The 19164-nt window shown below is 50.0% G+C and overlaps 3 protein-coding genes across 3 annotated transcripts in view; all 3 read left to right on the top strand.

The window, feature by feature from the left end:
* LOC141204934 (uncharacterized) overlaps window positions 1–19164 on the top strand; it is a 35403-nt gene that overhangs the window by 929 nt on the left and 15310 nt on the right. The window contains exons 4-7 of the mRNA XM_073663976.1: window positions 7–130; window positions 192–196; window positions 510–600; window positions 2988–4018. Coding sequence (XP_073520077.1) covers window positions 7–130; window positions 192–196; window positions 510–600; window positions 2988–4018 — 1251 coding nt within the window. The remainder of the gene's footprint in view (window positions 1–6; window positions 131–191; window positions 197–509; window positions 601–2987; window positions 4019–19164) is intronic.
* LOC141205002 (pentraxin fusion protein-like) lies at window positions 2065–2567 on the top strand. The gene is given in 2 exon segments (XM_073664058.1): window positions 2065–2134; window positions 2137–2567. Coding segments are annotated over 2 exon segments (501 nt in total).
* On the top strand, window positions 4027–19163 carry LOC141204985 (uncharacterized). The gene is made up of 2 exons (XM_073664035.1): window positions 4027–6091; window positions 19013–19163. The coding sequence occupies exons 1-2, from the start codon at window positions 4841–4843 to the stop codon at window positions 19031–19033; spliced, it is 1272 nt and encodes a 423-aa protein (XP_073520136.1). The 5' UTR covers window positions 4027–4840; the 3' UTR covers window positions 19034–19163.

Raw genomic sequence — 19164 nt, 5'->3', positions numbered from 1 at the left:
TGTCAGGTTCCTATAAGATGTCAGGATGTCGCCGTCTATTTCTCCATGGAGGAGTGGGAATATTTAGAAGGACACACAGATCTGTACAAGGACGTCATGATGGAGGTTCCCCAGCCCCTCACATCACCAGGTAATAGACAGGACTAAATACACATGACCTATAATTATCTGTATGTGAAGAATGAATTCAGTCCCTGTATGTGTTTCCTCCAGATCTATCCAGTAAGAGGACAACACCAGAGAGATGTCCCCGTCCTCTTCTTCCACAGGACTGTAAACAAGAAGATCCCAATGTTCCTCAGGATCATCAGGTAGATGGAGAGAAGGTGTCATGAGATCTCCCCTATGATGTGTAGACGGCTGTGAAGGTCTTGTGCTCAGTCTTGTTTTATCCACCAGTATTATATGTTTTATACTTGTGTAATGAGAACGGTGGAGATGGCAGGATTAGAGCTGATCATAGATGTGACTTCTCCATCTGTCTGTGACTTTTACAATATTTGTTTCAGGGTGAAGATCTGCCCCATATTAATACTACAGAGACATATGTGAGGGGTGATGAGCGGTGTAAAGAGGAGATTCCTACATATGACTACCCAGGTGAGTACTGACCACTAAATGCAGAGAAGTCACAGATCCTGTGGTCATTATATTATGAGTTTGATCACACAAGTAATTGACGTGCATTTTACTTGCAGATAGATTTGATGCGTAATAAAACAAAAGCTTTTTTTTCACTTTTTTTGATTAACGCGTTTTGGCAGCAAATCTTTAATGCTCAGAGCTTTATTTGCTGCAGAAAGGCACCATGTCTCCAATTGTAATGTAGTTGTGAGTTGCCAGATTACAGCTGAATGTCAAGAATAGAGCCGGGTCACACACAGAAGTCAGGCAGGTGGACATCTAAGCTGGAGAAGCCAAGGTCAATATCTAGCAGCAGTACATGTCCCGGAAGGGCAGTCAAGTGAGAAGCCAAACCGTTCTGCGGTCAACAAGAAGTATGTAGGCAGATCAGGAAAGGGTTGAGAAGTAGGGTCAGGTATTAATCTGGTCAAAGCCCAGTTTTGATTCTCCATTGAACATTTCACTAGAAAAGATCAGTGACAATACACACAAAGGAAATAAACGTGTCTATAACAAAACAGGTGTAATTGCAATAATGTCCTAGGAGAAATACTTCATTTTCTGGAACAATTTTAAGGGCGCCAACTATTTCAACCATGACTGTGTACAGAGAAATGTGAGACAATATAGAGATTAAAAATACAATTTATTAGATCGCAGTTGAAAACACATAAAAATACAAAAAGCCATTTAAGAGGGATCAATGTAATCACAAAAAAACAATGGAATGAGGCATCTGGATGAGTCCTGGATAAGTCCTAAGCGTACAGCCTTGAAGGGGTATTCCCATCTCCAAAATCCTATCCCAAAATATAGTAGGTGTGATAATAATAACAGAAAATACCTCCAATTAGAAATGTACTCCGAGTGTCCTGGGATCACCACGCTGACGTACCGACCTCCATCCCCTTACAGCAGAAGCACAAGGTGGCAGAGATAACATTCGTGACTGTGCCGCACACTGGAATGTTATTGTCGGGGGAGTTGCCAATTCGGACCTCGGCCCCCATGAGTGGCTCAGGGCAACAGTCCATCCTGTTGGTTATGGCGACGCTGGATGTCTTGTAGCTCTTGCCCAGGTCCAGCTTCCACCAGGGATCCTTCTCCAGGTTGGTGTGGGTGCAGAAGTCACTATTGAAGTCGGTGTCTTTGTTCTCATCGATGGCGTTCTTAGCCAATATGCTCCTGGTGGCATACGGATAGTCCGACACCTGGGAGGCCACTCCGGTCCTTGCTATGTTTGTGGTCCAGGTGCAGGAGCAAATCCCAGAGCCAGAACCACAGATCCCAGTAGAATCAGAGAAGATACAAGATTCATCCAGATTGTGCAGGAGCTGCTCCTGTGAGTACAGACTGCAGGGAATAGTCACTGATTACCAGGGAACCAGCATTTATCAGATGTGGAGATTACACAGGACCTTCACTTACATCTCCTGCAGGATGAATCTTGTATCTTCTCTGATTCTACTGGGATCTGTGGTTCTGGCTCTGGGATTTGCTCCTGCACATGGACCACAAACATAGCAAGGACCGGAGTGACCTCCCAGGTGTCGGACTATCCGTATGCCACCAGGAGCATATTGGCTAAGAACGCCATTGATGGGAACAAAGACACCGACTTCAATAGTGACTTCTGCACCCACACCAACCTGGAGAAGGATCCCTGGTGGAAGCTGGACCTGGGCAAGAGCTACAAGACATCCAGCGTCGCCATAACCAACAGGATGGACTGTTGCCCTGAGCGACTGATGGGGGCCGAGGTCCGAATCGGGAACTCCCCCGACAATAACATTCCAGTACGCGGCACAGTCACGAATGTGGTCTCTGCCACCTTGTCCTTCTGCTGTAAGGGGATGGAGGGTCGCTACGTCAGCATGGTGATCCCATGACCCTCGGAGTACCTGTCGATGTGTGAGGTCGAGGTTTATTCAGACTCCAATTAGAAATGTGGTATAGTTCTCCTGATTCTTTGTCACTTACCCCATGTGCAGAGCATTGCAGTAGCTTAGGTATCCATAGTTATGACCACTAGCAACTAACTTGCAATGCCCTGAACATGGGGTAAGTGACATAGCGAATCAGAAGAACTATACTACATTTCTAATTGGAGATATTTGCTAATCTTATTTTTATTACACCTCCTACATATTGGTATAGTTTCTCGGAGATGTGAATACCCCATCTTACATGTTTTTATGGCGTGTATTTTTATCTGTTGCTGTAGATTGTAATGTAATAAAGCTTATTTTTAATCCTCCTTTTATTGCCTGAAACGTTTCTGCCTGTATGTATGTATAGAGAAATGTTATAAAATATAAGGAATTGATATAAAAAAATAATAAAATCAGATTTATTCTTGGCAGATGACTGTGGTGTCAAACCAGATACCCATGAAAAGCGTGCCATTATTCCAGCTATACCTCCAGCCCTTCAGAGCAAAAATCAATCATCTGAGCCTTTTCAATCCGTCATCTACTTGGATTCATCACAGACTGTTAAGCAAAATGAAAGCCAGAGAAGGGATGTCGAACATCAAATAATTCCCACAGGGAAGAAACCATTTTCCTGTTCAGAATGTGGGAAATGTTTTAAAACTAAATATAAATTGCTTAAACATCAAAGATTTCACACAGGAGAGAAGCCATATTCATGTTCAGAATGTGGGAAATGTTTTATCCAGAAACCAGATCTTCATAAACATGAAAAATTTCACACAGGAGAGAAGGCATATTCATGTTCAGAATGTGGGAAATGTTTTATCCAGAAATCAGATCTTCATAAACATCAAAGAATTCACACAGGAGAGAAGGCATATTCATGTCCAGAATGTGGGAAATGTTTTGAACATAAATCTAAATTGCTTATGCATCAAAGAAGTCACACAGGAGAAAAGCCATTTTCATGTTCAGAATGTGCGAAATGTTTCAGCAATAAGTCAAATTTGCTTAAACATTACAGAAGTCATACAGGAGAGAAGCCATATTCATGTTCAGAATGTGGGAAATGTTTTATCCAGAAATCAGATCTTCATAAACATCAAAGAATTCACACAGGAGAGAAGCCATATTCATGTTCAGAATGTGGGAAATGTTTTATCCGGAAACCAGATCTTCAAAAACATCAAAGAATTCACACTGGAGAAAAGCCATATTCATGTTCAGAATGTGGGAAATGTTTTATCCAGAAACCAGATCTTCATAAACATTACAGAATTCACACAGGAGAGAAGCCATATTCATGTTCAGAATGTGGGAAATGTTTTATCCGGAAACCAGATCTTCAAAAACATCAAAGAATTCACACTGGAGAAAAGCTATATTCATGTCCAGAATGTGGGAAATGTTTCACGCAGGGTTCATGTTTAATACAGCATATACAGTTACACAAAATAAAAAGGGATTAATATAAGGACTTACTAGGCCGATCGCAGAGACGATTCAGTTTAGCTGGAGGGAAGCAGTCAAACGAACCGTTATGGAACAGGACCCCCGCTTACACAAATATGTATAACCCGGCATGAGTATAGATCAATATTCGGCCTGATCTTTTATGCCGACAGGGGCACTGCCCACACACTCCCCTGTGATGACCTCACGTGGGCTGGTCTCCGCCCTTCTTGGTTTTATTAAATCTCTAATTTTCTGCGATAACTCCTCACTGGTTGATCGCAGAAGTTAGCAAGTGATGCCATCTTTTTTATTGCAAATTTACCTGTGACGGATCAACCCCGTACTCCAAGATTTTGCCACATGGGGGTTGTCGTAGCGCCTATGCAGCTAATGGGACATAATGTTACAAAGTGGGGTGAATATTGTGGATCACATATTGTTGGACATTTTGTGATGTGACCAAAGCACTCCTGGCCCCCACCTTCCTGTGCTCACTTAGCAGTGGCAAACAGACAATGTGCTGATTAATGGGTTGTTGCCTAACTGCTGTCTGGGAGCCTACTGTGGGTATTATCTGGTGAGAACAATGGGTGCTAAATATAGCCTGTGTGATTCTCTATAAAACCTGCTTGTAAGAATAAAAGTTTTAGTTCATCTTGGAGACACAGTGCGATAGTCATATTTTATATATCCCAGTGTAAGAAAAGCCTTTCCATGTCCGGGGCCGGCAGAAGAAGATTGGACATCTGCGGATGGGGTAACTAGCTCCCGTCACACTGGTGGCAGCGGTGGGATGCGGTCCATCTTCTTCAGGAACCAAGGACTGAATGGAAGATATCTACCGGAAGCTAAAGAGGAATACTTTGAAGAACCTTGTGGAAGCTCGAGGGTTAACCGCCAGCAACAAAACAAAAGCGGATTTGATAGCAGCCATTATGGAGCTCGACAATGCAACAACCTCCAACGGGAACGTGGAAGAGACTGAATTCCAGAGGGAGGTAAAGAGCAGACTGGCACTTTATGCTCCCAACCCGGCAGTACAGATCATAGATAAGGTGATGGCTGATGTGCGTACTGATCTGGATAAAAAGATGGAGATGGAGAGGACAGAGCGGATGGAGCTAGCCAGGATGGAGATGGCAGAGCGGACCAAGATAGAGCTAGCCAAGATGGAGATGGCGGAGCGGAGACAGGAGATACAGCGAGCTGGGGAAGCCCTGGCTTCCTCCCCGGTACCAGCAGGGGTAAGCCACAAAATGATCCAATACAATGCCTTCCGACAGTTGGGGGAGGCAGAGGAAGACATTGATGGCTTTCTGCAGGACTTTGAGCGGCAGTGTACACTTCATAAAGTGGAGCCGGAGGATTGGGTCCAGATTCTGGCCAACAAGCTGACAGGCCGGGCAGCGGATGCCTATCGCACTGTATCGGATCAGGACTGTATGGACTATAAGCGAGTCAAAGAAGTGATCTTGGCCCGGTATGCTCTAACACCAGAGGCATACCGTCAAAAGTTCCGCAAAACCACAAAACGGGAAACGGATACCCACGCTGAATGGGCCTGTAAACTATGGCAGTCACGCTTACAGTGGGTACAAGGTAGCAAAGCAGACACGAAGGAGGACGTCCTACAGCTCATCATGTTAGAACGATTCTTTTACTGGGTTAACTCCCGAGACGCAAGAATGGCTTCGGGACTGACCGATGAACATTATGATGCCAGGAGGGCCCAATTGTCAGGGTCCAAAACTGTCTCAAGGGGCCCTCCCATGGGTCTGGAGGCCCCTAAACCACAGAAGCTTGGCGGGGGACCCACCAATACCCCGGCCTACCAGAGTCCTCCTGGGGTGCGATGCCACACCTGCCATCAACTGGGTCACCTGCAGAGACACTGTCCCAACCGGACCCAGCGCACCCAGTGGCCAAAACCGGAAACGACTACCTTCAACCGGGCCGCTGTACACTGCTACCAAGACGAAGCCGACCCGGCATCGGTGGCTATGGCTGAAACATATCCTGTCACTACCCGGAGACAAGCTCGAGCTGCGGAGGCGGAATCACACTCGGAGGAGGCCCAGGTAAGACACTACAGCTCTTCTCGTATTCCCATAGCCAGACACATTTCATGGGACACCCCAGCAGAATTTAGGAAGGAGGTACTAGAGGATCCCTCATTGCAGGGGTATCGCGGGAAGGCACAGGAGGGAAGAGGGGTACTGGAAGGTGAACAGTTTATATGGCATCAGGGACTCCTCTACAGGGTTACCGGGCAAAAAAACCAGACAATGTGAACTGAGGTCTAAGATGGCAGACATACAAGAAACAGAGGCATGTTCACACTAGCAAAAAAGAAGCAAGACAAAAATATATCTCATACCCTACCATAATTATATATAAATGTAAAGCAAAGTTGCATAATAAATATAGGGTACTTAGTGAACTATTTTTGATCAAAAAAAGTTGGGACCCGGTCCTATTTGTCTACCCTTTTATATGCATTACTTCAACTTTGATATACAGTAAGGTTTTTAATATAGGCAGTATAGGTACCGTCCCAATTTAGGGTCACCTTGCCGCTGGTGGGACGGCTTGTATACTTTTTTTGATCAAAAATAGTTCACTAAGTACCCTATATTTATTATGCAACTTTGCTTTACATTTATATATAATTATGGTAGGGTATGAGATATATTTTTGTCTTGCTTCTTTTTTGCTAGGGTTACCGGGCAAACTCACTCAGGGACGAGCCCCACTGTAAAACGACAGCTGGTAGTTCCCAAAAAGTATAGGCAGGAGTTGCTGCGAATCTCTCATGACATACCCTTGGCGGGGCACCTCGGAGTCAGCCCCACCAGGCATCATCTGACACAAAACTTCTTTTGGCCAGGGTTATTCCATGATGTTCGTCAGTACTGCCAGACCTGTGACAGTTGCCAGCGCATTGGCAAGAGGGGAGATCGCTGCAAGGCCAAATTACACCCCCTTCCCATTGTGGAGGAGCCATTTAGCCGAGTAGCGGTCGATCTGATAGGGCCGTTAGCCAAACCCAGTCCATCAGGGAAAAGGTATATATTGACAGTGATAGATTACACCACGCGGTATCCAGAGGCGGTTGCCTTACCTAACATACTGGCAGAGACGGTGGGGGCTGCTCTGCTCCAGGTTTTCTCACGGGTTAGATTTCCCCGGGAGATTATCTCGGACCAGGGCACCCAATTTACGGCAGAGGTGACCAGCCAACTGTGGAGACTGTGTGGTGTAAAGTCCATTAGAAGCGCCCCATACCACCCGCAAACCAATGGGTTGTGTGAGCGCTTTAACGGAATGTTAAAACAACTCATTGGGACGTTCACCCGGACCTACAGGGACTGGGAGAAATTCTTGCCGCACCTCCTGTTCGCCTATCGGGAGGTGCCCCAAGAATCTACGGGGTTCTCCCCATTTGAACTGTTATATGGGAGGCGGGTGAGGGGGCCCCTAGACTTAGTACGAGAACTCTGGGAAGGGGAGGAAACCATAGCAGGAACCCCTATCGTGCCCTTCGTGCTGGAACTCCGGGACCGCCTGCAGGAGTTGACTCAGGCTGTGTGCGTGAACATGCAGGCGGCCCAACGGCTCCAGCGCGTATGGTACGATCAGAGGACTAGAGAACGCACCTTCGAGATAGGACAGAAGGTCCTGGTACTAGAACCAGTTAGGCAGAACAAATTCCAGGCCGCATGGCAGGGGCCTTACCGGGTAGTGGGGAAAATAGCCGACACCACCTTCAATGTCGCCGATTGTGACGACCCCAGGGTTATCCGCATGTTCCACGTGAATATGCTGAAGCCCTACCGGGAGCGCCCTGAAGAGGTAGCTTCCATCTGCGCACCCGAAGCAGAGGATTTAGCCGAACTCCCCTTACCTGATGTCTTAGGTGAGAGGACTCAGTCGAAAACCTGGGACCAGGTACACTTAGGAGAAAACCTAGGGACCCGGGAGAGAGAGCAGGCCGAGACATTGCTGAGGCAGCGTCAGAGGATGTTCTCAGAGAGACCGGGGTTCACCCGACTTGCACAACACAAGGTTGAGACACAAGATCAGACCCCCCTGAGACAACCCCCCTTCCGCGTCCCGGAGTCTGTACGAGAAGGGATGCGACAAGAGATACAGGAGATGTTGCGTTTAGGGGTCATTGAGGAGTCAGATAGTCCCTGGGTGTCCCCTGTAGTGTTAGTGCCTAAGAAAGATGGGACTACCCGGTTTTGGGTAGACTATCGCAAGCTAAATGAGAAAACTGTGACAGATGCGTATCCCATGCCGCGTGTGGACGAGTTGTTAGACCGGCTGGCTGGGACAAAGTATTTGACCACCATCGATCTATGCAAAGGCTATTGGCAGATTCCCCTAAGTCCTGATGCTATTCCCAAGTCTGCATTTGTCACCCCGTTTGGCTTATTCCAGTTTTGGGTTATGCCATTTGGGATGAAGAATGCCCCCGCGACCTTCCAGAGGCTGGCTGACCGGCTTCTGGATGGTCTCCAGGACTATGCTTGTGCCTACCTGAATGACATCGCCGTCTACAGCGCGACATGGGATGAGCATCTAAATCATCTAGAGACAGTATTGGATAGGATCCACAAAGCCGGACTCACCCTGAATCCCAACAAGTGTCACGTAGGCAAAGCAGAGGTGCAGTATTTAGGACATTGGGTGGGGGGTGGAAAACAACGACCGGAACCCGCCAAGATTGAGGCCATAGCCAAGTGGCCCACCCCACATGCTAAAACCCAAGTCATGGCCTTTCTAGGGACAGCAGGGTATTATAGGAAATTTGTCCCTAATTACAGCAGCATTGCCAAGCCCCTCACTGATCTGACACGTAAGAACCTCCCCCGCCAGTTAACTTGGACCCCCGAGTGTGAGGAAGCCTTCCGCCAGCTAAAGGACGCTCTCACAAATACCCCGATATTGGCCGCACCCGATCCAACTAAATGTTTCCTTGTTCACACGGACGCATCTATGTTTGGGTTAGGGGCAGTACTGAGCCAAGTTGGGCCGGACGGCCAAGAACACCCAATAGCTTATCTGAGTCGGAAATTACTGCCTCGAGAAGTCAGCTATGTGGCCATCGAAAAGGAATGCCTGGCAGTAGTATTTGTAAATATATTTGTATGGAAGATAGTATTCCCTCATAACGGATCATAACCCCCTGGTATGGCTTAATCGGGTCTCCGGGGACAATGCCAGACTACTACGGTGGAGTTTGGCGCTACAACCGTTAGACTTCACCATCCACTATAGACCCGGCAAGCAAAATGGTAACGCCGATGGACTAAGCCGACAAACTGACCTGCTACCAACCTCATAAATCGTGGACCTCCTCCAGCTGATCCGTCGGGGAGCAGACTGGGTAGGCCGATCATGTCCGAGAAGGGGGAGGATTGTGACGGATCAACCCCGTACTCCAAGATTTTGCCACATGGGGGTTGTCGTAGCGCCTATGCAGCTAATGGGACATAATGTTACAAAGTGGGGTGAATATTGTGGATCGCATATTGTTGGACATGCTGTGATGTGACCGAAGCACTCCTGACCCCCACCTTCCTGTGCTCACTTAGCAGGGGCCAACAGACAATGTGCTGATTAATGGGTTGTTGCATAACTGCTGTCTGGGAGCCTACTGTGGGTATTATCTGGTGAGAACAATGGGTGCTAAAAAATAGCCTGTGTGATTCTCTATAAAACCTGCTTGTAAGAATAAAAGTTTTAGTTCATCTTGGAGACACAGTGCGATAGTCATATTTTATATATCCCAGTGTAAGAAAAGCCTTTCCATGTCAGGGGCCGGCAGAAGAAGATTGGACATCTGCGGATGGGGTAACTAGCTCCCGTCACATTACCTTTACTTAGAGACCACACATTACATGACTCACTGTCCGTTATTTTCATTTTCAGAAAGGCTCTAACTTGCTTCTTTAAGAGTGGTCTTGGCCAGTTTTGGATTGCATCTACTTTACTGATCTGGGGTTTGATCTCGCCTCTACCTACTACATATCCTAGTTATTTGGCCTCTTTATTTCCCATGGCAAAATGTTTTCAGATTTATAGAAAACCCTGCCTTCCTGAGAGGATCAAACGCCGCCTGGACCTTTTGCAGGTGACATCTCCAATCTGGGCTGAAGATTACGATATATAAAGTATGATGCAGTGTAATTCTTACGGATTGCGAGGATCCAGTCCATGGCACTCTGGAAGGTGGCCAGGGCTCCCTGCAGACCAAACAGCATCGGGACATATTGGAAACATCCGTCGGGCATAGAGAAGGCAGTCTTCTTCTTGGCTTCTTGTGACATGGGGATTTGCCAATATTTCTTAGTTAAATCCAAGGTGGTTATGTGGCGCCCCTGAGAGTTCAGTCGCCACAGGGGTACTGCACTTCATGGAACGAGGTGTGGTATCTCCTCTCCGAGGTAAGGATGGAGCACCACACAGGACCCCACCACACATCCAACACTACACACTCCCATTCTGAAGGGGGTTTAGAGCACAATGTGCTGCCCCGGTCCTGAATGGAGGAGTAAGGGGGGAACCAAAAGTAGGGGGAACCTTGTAGTGAGTAGGGTGGAGGAAGCACTTTACGGTTACACTAATACATCCATATAAATATGGATGCCATCTTTAATACCGGGTCTTTTGTCGCAGTTCCCTGGAGGTGACAGTTAGTACAAGCTGCAGCTGCCTCAAGATGCTGCTATTCCCGGTCTCAGGCCTTGAGATTGGGGGCTGGGGCAGAGTTGAGTTACAGCTGGCTGTGTCCTATGTCTTAGTTCACACCAGAAGGCCTAGGAGGGGAGCAGAGGAGAAGAGCTCCACAGGCGAAAGGATCTCAGGGGATGTGGACGGAGCGGAGTCGCCACCTGCTACCCTTATTCTGGCCCCGCCAGAGAGACTCCTGCCGCAAGAGGGGGTACCGGTCCCCGATTATCTGACTTTGTACTCCAGGTCTCTGTCAGAAAAGTCCGGAGGCTGAAGTGGATCCCAGGGGGAATACGGATGGAGCAGAGTCGTCACCTGTATCCCCTTAATCTGCGTCTATCCAGAGGGACCCCAGCATTACGCCACGTTTACACCCCAGTCACCAATAAGGGACCTAGGCGGTCCGGGGGCTACAAGCCACCTTCAGCGGACATTGCGGTGCACGTACGGGACTTAGTAGGGGCACGAGGCGGTTCTAGTACAGCAAGTGAGAGGAACACACTGGTGCTGGGGTTTTGTCTGGTGCACCCGAGCTACCCGGAGTGAGCTGAACCCCATCCTGGTGGCCGCAGCGCGCCGTGAGGAACAAAGAGATGCTTTGTGGCTGAAAACAAGTCTACCGTGAGTAAAACCTGGATGACTTCATACATCGCCTCTTCTCTCTCATTTCTGCGCGGCACCGCACCCACCATTCCTCTGCACTGCACTTCTACTCTGCCCTGAGGCCTAGCTCCACCTGCGGGGAGCTATTCCATCCCAAGCTGCTAGAACACCGGCCTCAGAGGACTGTCGCAGCGCTGGTGGTCCTCAGCAGAAACCACAGGAGGCGTTGCAGACAAATAACCACTCATCCACTACCCTATATTTTTAATGTGTGCTCCCTGGCCACGGACCGGGCCAAGGCCACGACTGCATCCCCCTCTGCCACCGGCCCGCAGTCCGAGTACACCTTTCCCAGGGAGGGCTAACGCTACCTGAGTAGTAGTGGGTCACACAGTTGTATACCTTGCCAGCCCACGTCTCACGATCAGGTCATCGACACACGGCATCTGATATGCGTTGAACTTGGACTTCATTCAGCTTCCTATAATCGTTACAGAACCTCCATTCGCCATCAGGTTTTGGAACCAGGACAATAGGGCTAGACCACCCTCTCTGATTCCTCAGTGACTCAGAGATTCCTTGGAGAATAGCTCTCGCCAGGCCTCAGGAATTAGATAGGGCTTCAAGTTCACCCGCACATGGGATTAAATCAGAACCTCATGTTCTATGACCTTTGTACAAAAAAGCAAATCTAAGAACAGGTCCCTGTTCTGCTGCAACAACTCCCGCACTGCTATTTTTGAGCCTTCAATGGCATCTTTGCTATTATGACTCTTTCAACATCTGTTTCAGGCTTGTCCAGAAAACACGGAGTTTCAACTGGCTCCCTATCTTGCCACCTACGTACACTTGGTACAGTTTTAGTCTTCCTGGTTATTATTATTAATTAATATAGTGCCATTAATTCCATGGCGCTTTACATGTGAAAAAGGGGTATACATAGCAGACAACAAGTACAATAGTTTAAACAAAAACAAGTCACCGACTGGCACAGGAGGCGAGAGGACCCTGCCCGTGAGGGCTCACAGTGTAGAAGGGGTGGGTGAGGATACCGTAGGTGAGGGTACAGCTGGTCATGCAGTGAGGGTTACTGCAGGTTGTAGGCTTGTCGGAAGAGGTCGGTCTTCAGGTTCCTTTTGAAGGTTTCCACGGTAGGCGAGAGTCTGACGTGTTGGAGTAGAGAGTTCCAGAGTAGGGGGGATGCATGGGAGAAATCTTGTATGCAATTGTGGGAAGAGGAGAAAGGAGCAGAGTAGTGAAGGTGGTCCTGTGAGGATCGGAGGTTGCATGCAAGTAGGTACCGGGAGACTAGGTCATAGATATATGGAGGAGATAGGCTATGGATGGTTTTGTATGCCAAGGTTAGGGTCTTGAACTTGAGTCTCTGGGCAATGGGGAGCCAGTGCAGGGATTGGCAGCGGGAAGAGACAGGAGAATAGCGGGGGGACAGGTGCATTAGTCGGGCAGCAGAGTTTAGGATAGATTGCCGGGGTGCGAGAGAGTTAGAAGAGAGACCACAGAGCAGGAGGTTGCAGTAGTCGAGGAGAGAGATGATGAGGGCACGCACTAGTGTTTTTGCAGATTCATGGTTGAGGAATGTGCGGATCCGGGAAATATTTTTGAATTGGAGTCAGCATGAAGTGGAAAGGCCTTGGATATGAGGTTTGAAGGAGAAATTAGAGTCAAGGGTTACCCAGAGGCAGCGAGCTTGCGAGACTGGGGAGAGTGGGTGGCCATTGACTTTGATAGATAGGTCAGGAGGGGGGTTGAGTGAGATGGTGGAAATATGATGAATTTGGTTTTATCCATATTAAGTTTTAGGAATCTAGCAGAGAAGAAAGATGAAATAGCAGACAGACATTGTGGTATTCTGGTTAGTAAGGAGTTGATATCGAGTACAGAGAGGTAGATCTGTGATGAACCTTGTAGTTCACTTCACCAAGCTTCTCTACCACCTCATAGGGGTCTTACCATTTGGCCCAAAACTTACTCTCCACTGTGGGAATTAGTACAAGGACTCTGTCCCCGGGCCTGAACTGCCTCACCCTGGCTGCCCAGTTGTAGACCCTAGATTGAGCCCCTTGTGCCTGGAGGAAATGTCCTTTTATTATGGGCATCACCTTCGCAATCATCTCCTACATTTTGGTGACATCCTCAATGATGCTCCGATGGGGCGTAACCTCGGCTTCCCAGGAATCCTTTGCTATATCAAGGAGACCCCTTGCATGTCGACCATATAGTAGTTAAAATGGAGAGAATCCGGTCGAGGCTTGTGGAACCTCCCGGATAGAAAACAACAGATACGGGAGGAGACAGTCCCAGTCTTGACCGTCCTATATGACCTTCTTAAGCATACTCTTCAATGTTTTATTTAACCTTTCCACAAGGCCGTCCATCTGGGATGGTACATGGATGTCTTCAGTTGTGTAATTTGTGGGCCTTACACAGTTCCCTCATCACCTTACTCATAAAGGGTTTTCCTTGGTCGGTAAGTATCTCCCCCGGTAATCCGGTCCAGGATAAAATGTGTACCAACTCGTGGGCTTTACTTACCACCGAGGAGTTTCTCAGGGGAACCGCTTCAGGGCACCACGTAGCATAGTCAAGGATGAACAATATGTATTGATGCCCACAAGCAGATTTAACCAGGTGATGGACCAAGTCCATGGCAATTCGCTCAAACGGCACTTCTATGATGGGTAATGGTACGAGGGGATGTCGAAAGTGAGAGGAGGGGGCGATTATCTGGCAGGTGGGACAGGACCTGCAATACTTTAAGATTTCCTGGTGACAACCAGGCCAATGGAACCTCCGCACAACCTGTTCTAAAGTTTTATCCACTTTTATCCACATCCAAATGGTCAAGACATGTGAATGGACCATGTCCATCATCCTTCGTCTACATGGTCAGGGTACCAACAATTGCTCCACTATTTCCTCTCTGACCTTAATAACGCTGTACAATAACTCCCCACTCAACATAAAATAGGTAAACCTGGTGTCAGCCCCTGGCTCTTGCGCTATACTGTTTAAGACGGTTACATTATTGAATGCCTCCTTTAGCATTAGCTCCCTATCAAGGGCGGACCTAACATTTTCACTAGTCACCCCTACATCAGGTATGTTGGCCCCAAGGGACACTACCTTGTCATCCCCCACAAGGACACAGAAGGGAAACCCGTCAGACTCTGAGTGTGGTGACAGTTCTTTAGGGGCGACCCGTCTCTTAATCGAGCACTGTCACCCTCCCCCAAAAGTCCCAAAACAAACAAAAGTCCTGGCCTATAATAATGGGGTGCAGTAAGTCCTAGACCACGCCAATCTCGTGGGACTCAGTACCTTGGCCCATTCCAATGTCCACTCTCGCCACTGGATAGCCTTTAGCATCCTCGTGAAAGCAATTGACGTCAACCTTCTTTCCAGGGATCAGCTGGAGAGGAAATGTGGCCCTCACGAGGGTCAACAAACTTTCTAAGCCTAGCAGTCCAGTCACTTGCCGGCCATTCCCGATTACGGGACAAGCTTGTGGCCCCTTGTTGCGTGGAAAGATCGAACTGCAAACTGGATACACATAGTATGAACAGTGGCAACCCAGGCTACAGTCCATCTGCTCGGAAGTCAGGGGACAATGGGGGGCTATATGGCCTGGGCCGTGATATTTCCAGCATATATTGCCAGCTGGGACCTTTGGTATAACCTCCCCTGAGCCTTTTGACCTTGGACGCCCCACCCCTTTTTGAGGGTCCCCAAGGAACCATCGACCCCGTGATATCTTTCGAACAGTCTGACCAGGTCATCTGCATTCCGGGGATCCCCCTGGGCAACCCAAGTCTGTATTGGCCTCGGAAAGGAGTGCACAAACCGGTACATTACCACTCGCTCTACCATCTGCACAGGGGTAGAGGTCTTTGCCTGCAACCATTTTTGGACGTGGTTCAGCAAATCAAACACTTGGTAGGGAGGGGGTTTGTCACAGTGATATGCCCAGCGGTGGACACGTTGTACCCTGGCAGTCATTGTCACTCCTAAGCGCATCTTTTAAGGCTAAGTCAGAGTAGGCCTTCTGGAGCTCCCCCATTAAGTATTGCATCAGCACATTGCTCTGGCGAGAGTTTCTCCCTCTCGGCGAATCTTTCAAAAATGGCCTCTGTGTCATCACCCTTGGTCATTTTCTGCAGAGCTCTCCTTACTGCCTTCTGGATGGAGAAATCAGCTGACCTTGGAGTCGAAGCTGCCGCCATGCCACGAACCTCTGTTGCATAAGCAGCTTATTTGGCTCCTGTTGCGCCAGCTGTTGTTGGTACTGCTGCTACAGCTGGGCTTGTACCAGGTGTTTCACTAGGTTCTCCATGCTATCTGACGTTATTTACTGGCTTATGGCCGCCTTCACTGGGGGCATGCAGTACCTCTGTAGTAGTTACACATGTTCCCTAGGAACGCTGCCCGCAATTCTAACACCAATTGTGGGAATGCTACTCACTTTGGTGCGTGGTGAGGTAACACAGGAACTGTTTCCATTTATATGTCCTTGCTGGGTTATTGGTTCTTCATAAACCACATCACAAGCATAGGAAAATAAACGGCCTTTCAATGGAGGCAAAGCAAAGTAAACCGTTCCAACAATGACACTTTAGAGACAGTCTAGGACAGGGGTCTCAAACACGCGGCCAAATGTGGCCCCTCCGGCTGCTTCTTGCGGCCCGCAGGCAAATAGACTCCGTAATGATTGCGGCTCTCTCCAGCAGCCGCCGATATCAGCGCTGTAGTGCAGTATATGGCCGTGCAGAGACCGGCTCTGTGCACAGCAATATCAGTGCCAGCCTATCAGAGGCCAGCAGCTGACATCTGCGTCCCAGCGCGGCGGCGTATGACGTCACTGACATGGGCAGATGTCAGCTGCTGGCCTCCGCGCGGCAATACACTGCACTACAGCGCTGATATCGGCGGCTGCTGGAGAAAGCCGCGATCGTTACGGGGTCTGTGCCTGCGGCCACAGGTGCAGAAAGGACGCCGAGGGAACGGAGGACAGGTGAGAATCTTTTTTTAGTTTTTTCTCTGTCATGCGAGATACAGCACAGGGGACCTGTGCTCAGTATAGGGGGGGGGGCACCATGCGCAGTATGGGGGGACGGGGACCCTGAGCGCAGTATGGGGGGGCGGTGACCCTGAGTGCAGTATGGGGGGACGGGGACCATGAGCACAGTATGGGGGGGGGACCCTGAGCGCAGTATGGGGGGATGGGGACGGGGACCATGAGCGCTATATGGGGTGGGACCCTGAGCGCTGTATGGGGGGGGGGATCCTGAGCGCTGTATGGGGTGGGCTGGGACCCTGAGCGCTGTATGGGGGAGGGGGCGGGGACCCTGTGCGCAGTATGGGGGGGCGGCCCTGTGCGCAGTATAGGGGGACACCTGGATGGGGGACATGTCTGCAACATGGGTACCTGGATGGGGGACATGTCTGCAACATAAGGACCAGGATGGGGGACCATGTCTGCAATATGGGGAACCATGTCTGCAATATGGGGGACTTGGATGGGTGACCATGTCTGCAATATTGGGGGACCTGGATGGGGGACCATGTCGGCAATATGGGGACCATGTCTGCAATATGAAGGCCATGTCTGCAATATGGGGGACCATGTCTGCAATATGGGGACCATGTCTGCAATATGAAGGCCATGTCTGCAATATGGGGGATCTGAATGGGGGACCATGTCGGCAATATGTGGGACCATGTCTGCAATATGGAGGACCTGGATGGGAGACCATGTCTGCAATATGGAGGACCTGGATGGGAGACCATGTCTGCAATATGGGGGACCTTGATGGGAGACCATGTCTGCAATATGGGGGACCTGCATGGGAGACCATGTCTGCAATATGGGGGAGCTGGAGGGGAGACCATGTCTGCAATATGGGGGACCTGGAGGGGAGACCATGTCTGCAAGATGAGGACCAGTTCAAAAGGTGTATAGAAAATAAAATGGTATCACTAAAAATGTCACTTTGTCATGCAAACAATGCGGCCCCCCAAATTAAATGTTTTTCCGTGTGCGGCCCTTATACCCAGCTGAGTTTGAGACCCCTGGTCTAGGACAACCACCTCTGTGATACATAATTCCCATCAACTATGTGTCCGAAAGCCACCTTACATCATCTTAGACCGAACAAGGAGTTAATGGCTGAAATACATACAAACATGTATACAGCCATAGTGAGGTAAGTGAAGGTGCATAGAAACTGACAGCTTCCTTCATGCACGTACACTCCCATCATCATTCGTCTTAGTGACCAGAACTCGCTCTATTCAGAGGGTGCAGATAGATAAATCGGGATACTCCTCTCCGTACGCCTCGTACACACGCGGTTCCGCTCCGTACACCTCGTACACACGCGGCTCCGCTCCGTACACCTCGTACACGCGAGGCTCCGCTCCGTACACCTCGTACACGCGCGGCTCCGCTCCGTACACCTCGTACACGCGCGGCTCCGCTCCGTACACCTCGTACACGCGCGGCTCCGCTCCGTACACCTCGTACACGCGCGGCTCCGCTCCGTACACCTCGTACACGCGCGGCTCCGCTCCGTACACCTCGTACACGCGCGGCTCCGCTCCGTACACCTCATACACGCGCGGCTCCGCTCCGTACACGCGCGGCTCCGCTCCGTACACCTCGTACACGCGCGGCTCCGCTCCGTACACCTCGTACACGCGCGGCTCCGCTCCGTACACCTCGTACACGCGCGGCTCCGCTCCGTACACCTCGTACACGCGCGGCTCCGCTCCGTACACCTCGTACACGCGCGGCTCCGCTCCGTACACCTCGTACACGCGCGGCTCCGCTCCGTACACCTCGTACACGCGCGGCTCCGCTCCGTACACGCGCGGCTCCGCTCCGTACACGCGCGGCTCCGCTCCGTACACCTCGTACACGCGCGGCTCCGCTCCGTACACCTCGTACACGCGCGGCTCCGCTCCGTACACCTCGTACACGCGCGGCTCCGCTCCGTACACCTCGTACACGCGCGGCTCCGCTCCGTACACCTCGTACACGCGCGGCTCCGCTCCGTACACCTCGTACACGCGCGGCTCCGCTCCGTACACCTCGTACACGCGCGGCTCCGCTCCGTACACCTCGTACACGCGCGGCTCCGCTCCGTACACCTCGTACACGCGCGGCTCCGCTCCGTACACCTCGTACACGCCTGGCTCCGCTCCGTACACCTCTTACACACGCGGCTCTGCTCCGTACACCTCGTACACACATGGCTCTGCTCCGTACACCTCGTACACGCGGCTCCGCTCCGTACACCTCGTACACACGCGGCTCTGCTCCGTACACCTCGTACACACGCGGCTCCGCTCCGTACACCTCGTACACACGCGGCTCCGCTCCGTACACCTCGTACACACGCGGCTCCGCTACATCCACACTGTAAACCCCTCCTGACCCCACACATAAACTTCAGCTCATCCAGCACCATGACAACCAGCACAGCAGAGTCCTGCATCCACTGAGGCCCCTGATCATGTGACCCCTGACTCCTCCCCTCCTGTGACCTCATCACAGCTCCTGGGCGCACAGAGCAGCCATCTTCCTTCCATTTAGGATCCTGTAGATTCAGTCGTTCTCATCATTATCTTCCATCTTCTAGAAAATTTACCTTAAACCTTAGTGGATGGAGAAGGACAAGAAGAAGAAGATGGCGGAGAGGATATTCCACCTCACCCTAGAGATCCTCTTCCGGCTTACTGGAGAGGTGAGAGATTCTGATGACGTCACATTACATCATTCTTATCTATGGGA

Source organism: Phyllobates terribilis, unplaced genomic scaffold, assembly GCF_046119375.1.
Source record: "Phyllobates terribilis strain yellow unplaced genomic scaffold, ASM4611937v1 Scaffold_136__1_contigs__length_4911898, whole genome shotgun sequence".
Lineage (NCBI taxonomy): Eukaryota > Metazoa > Chordata > Amphibia > Anura > Dendrobatidae > Phyllobates > Phyllobates terribilis.
This window is presented reverse-complemented; position numbering and strand designations above follow the sequence as displayed.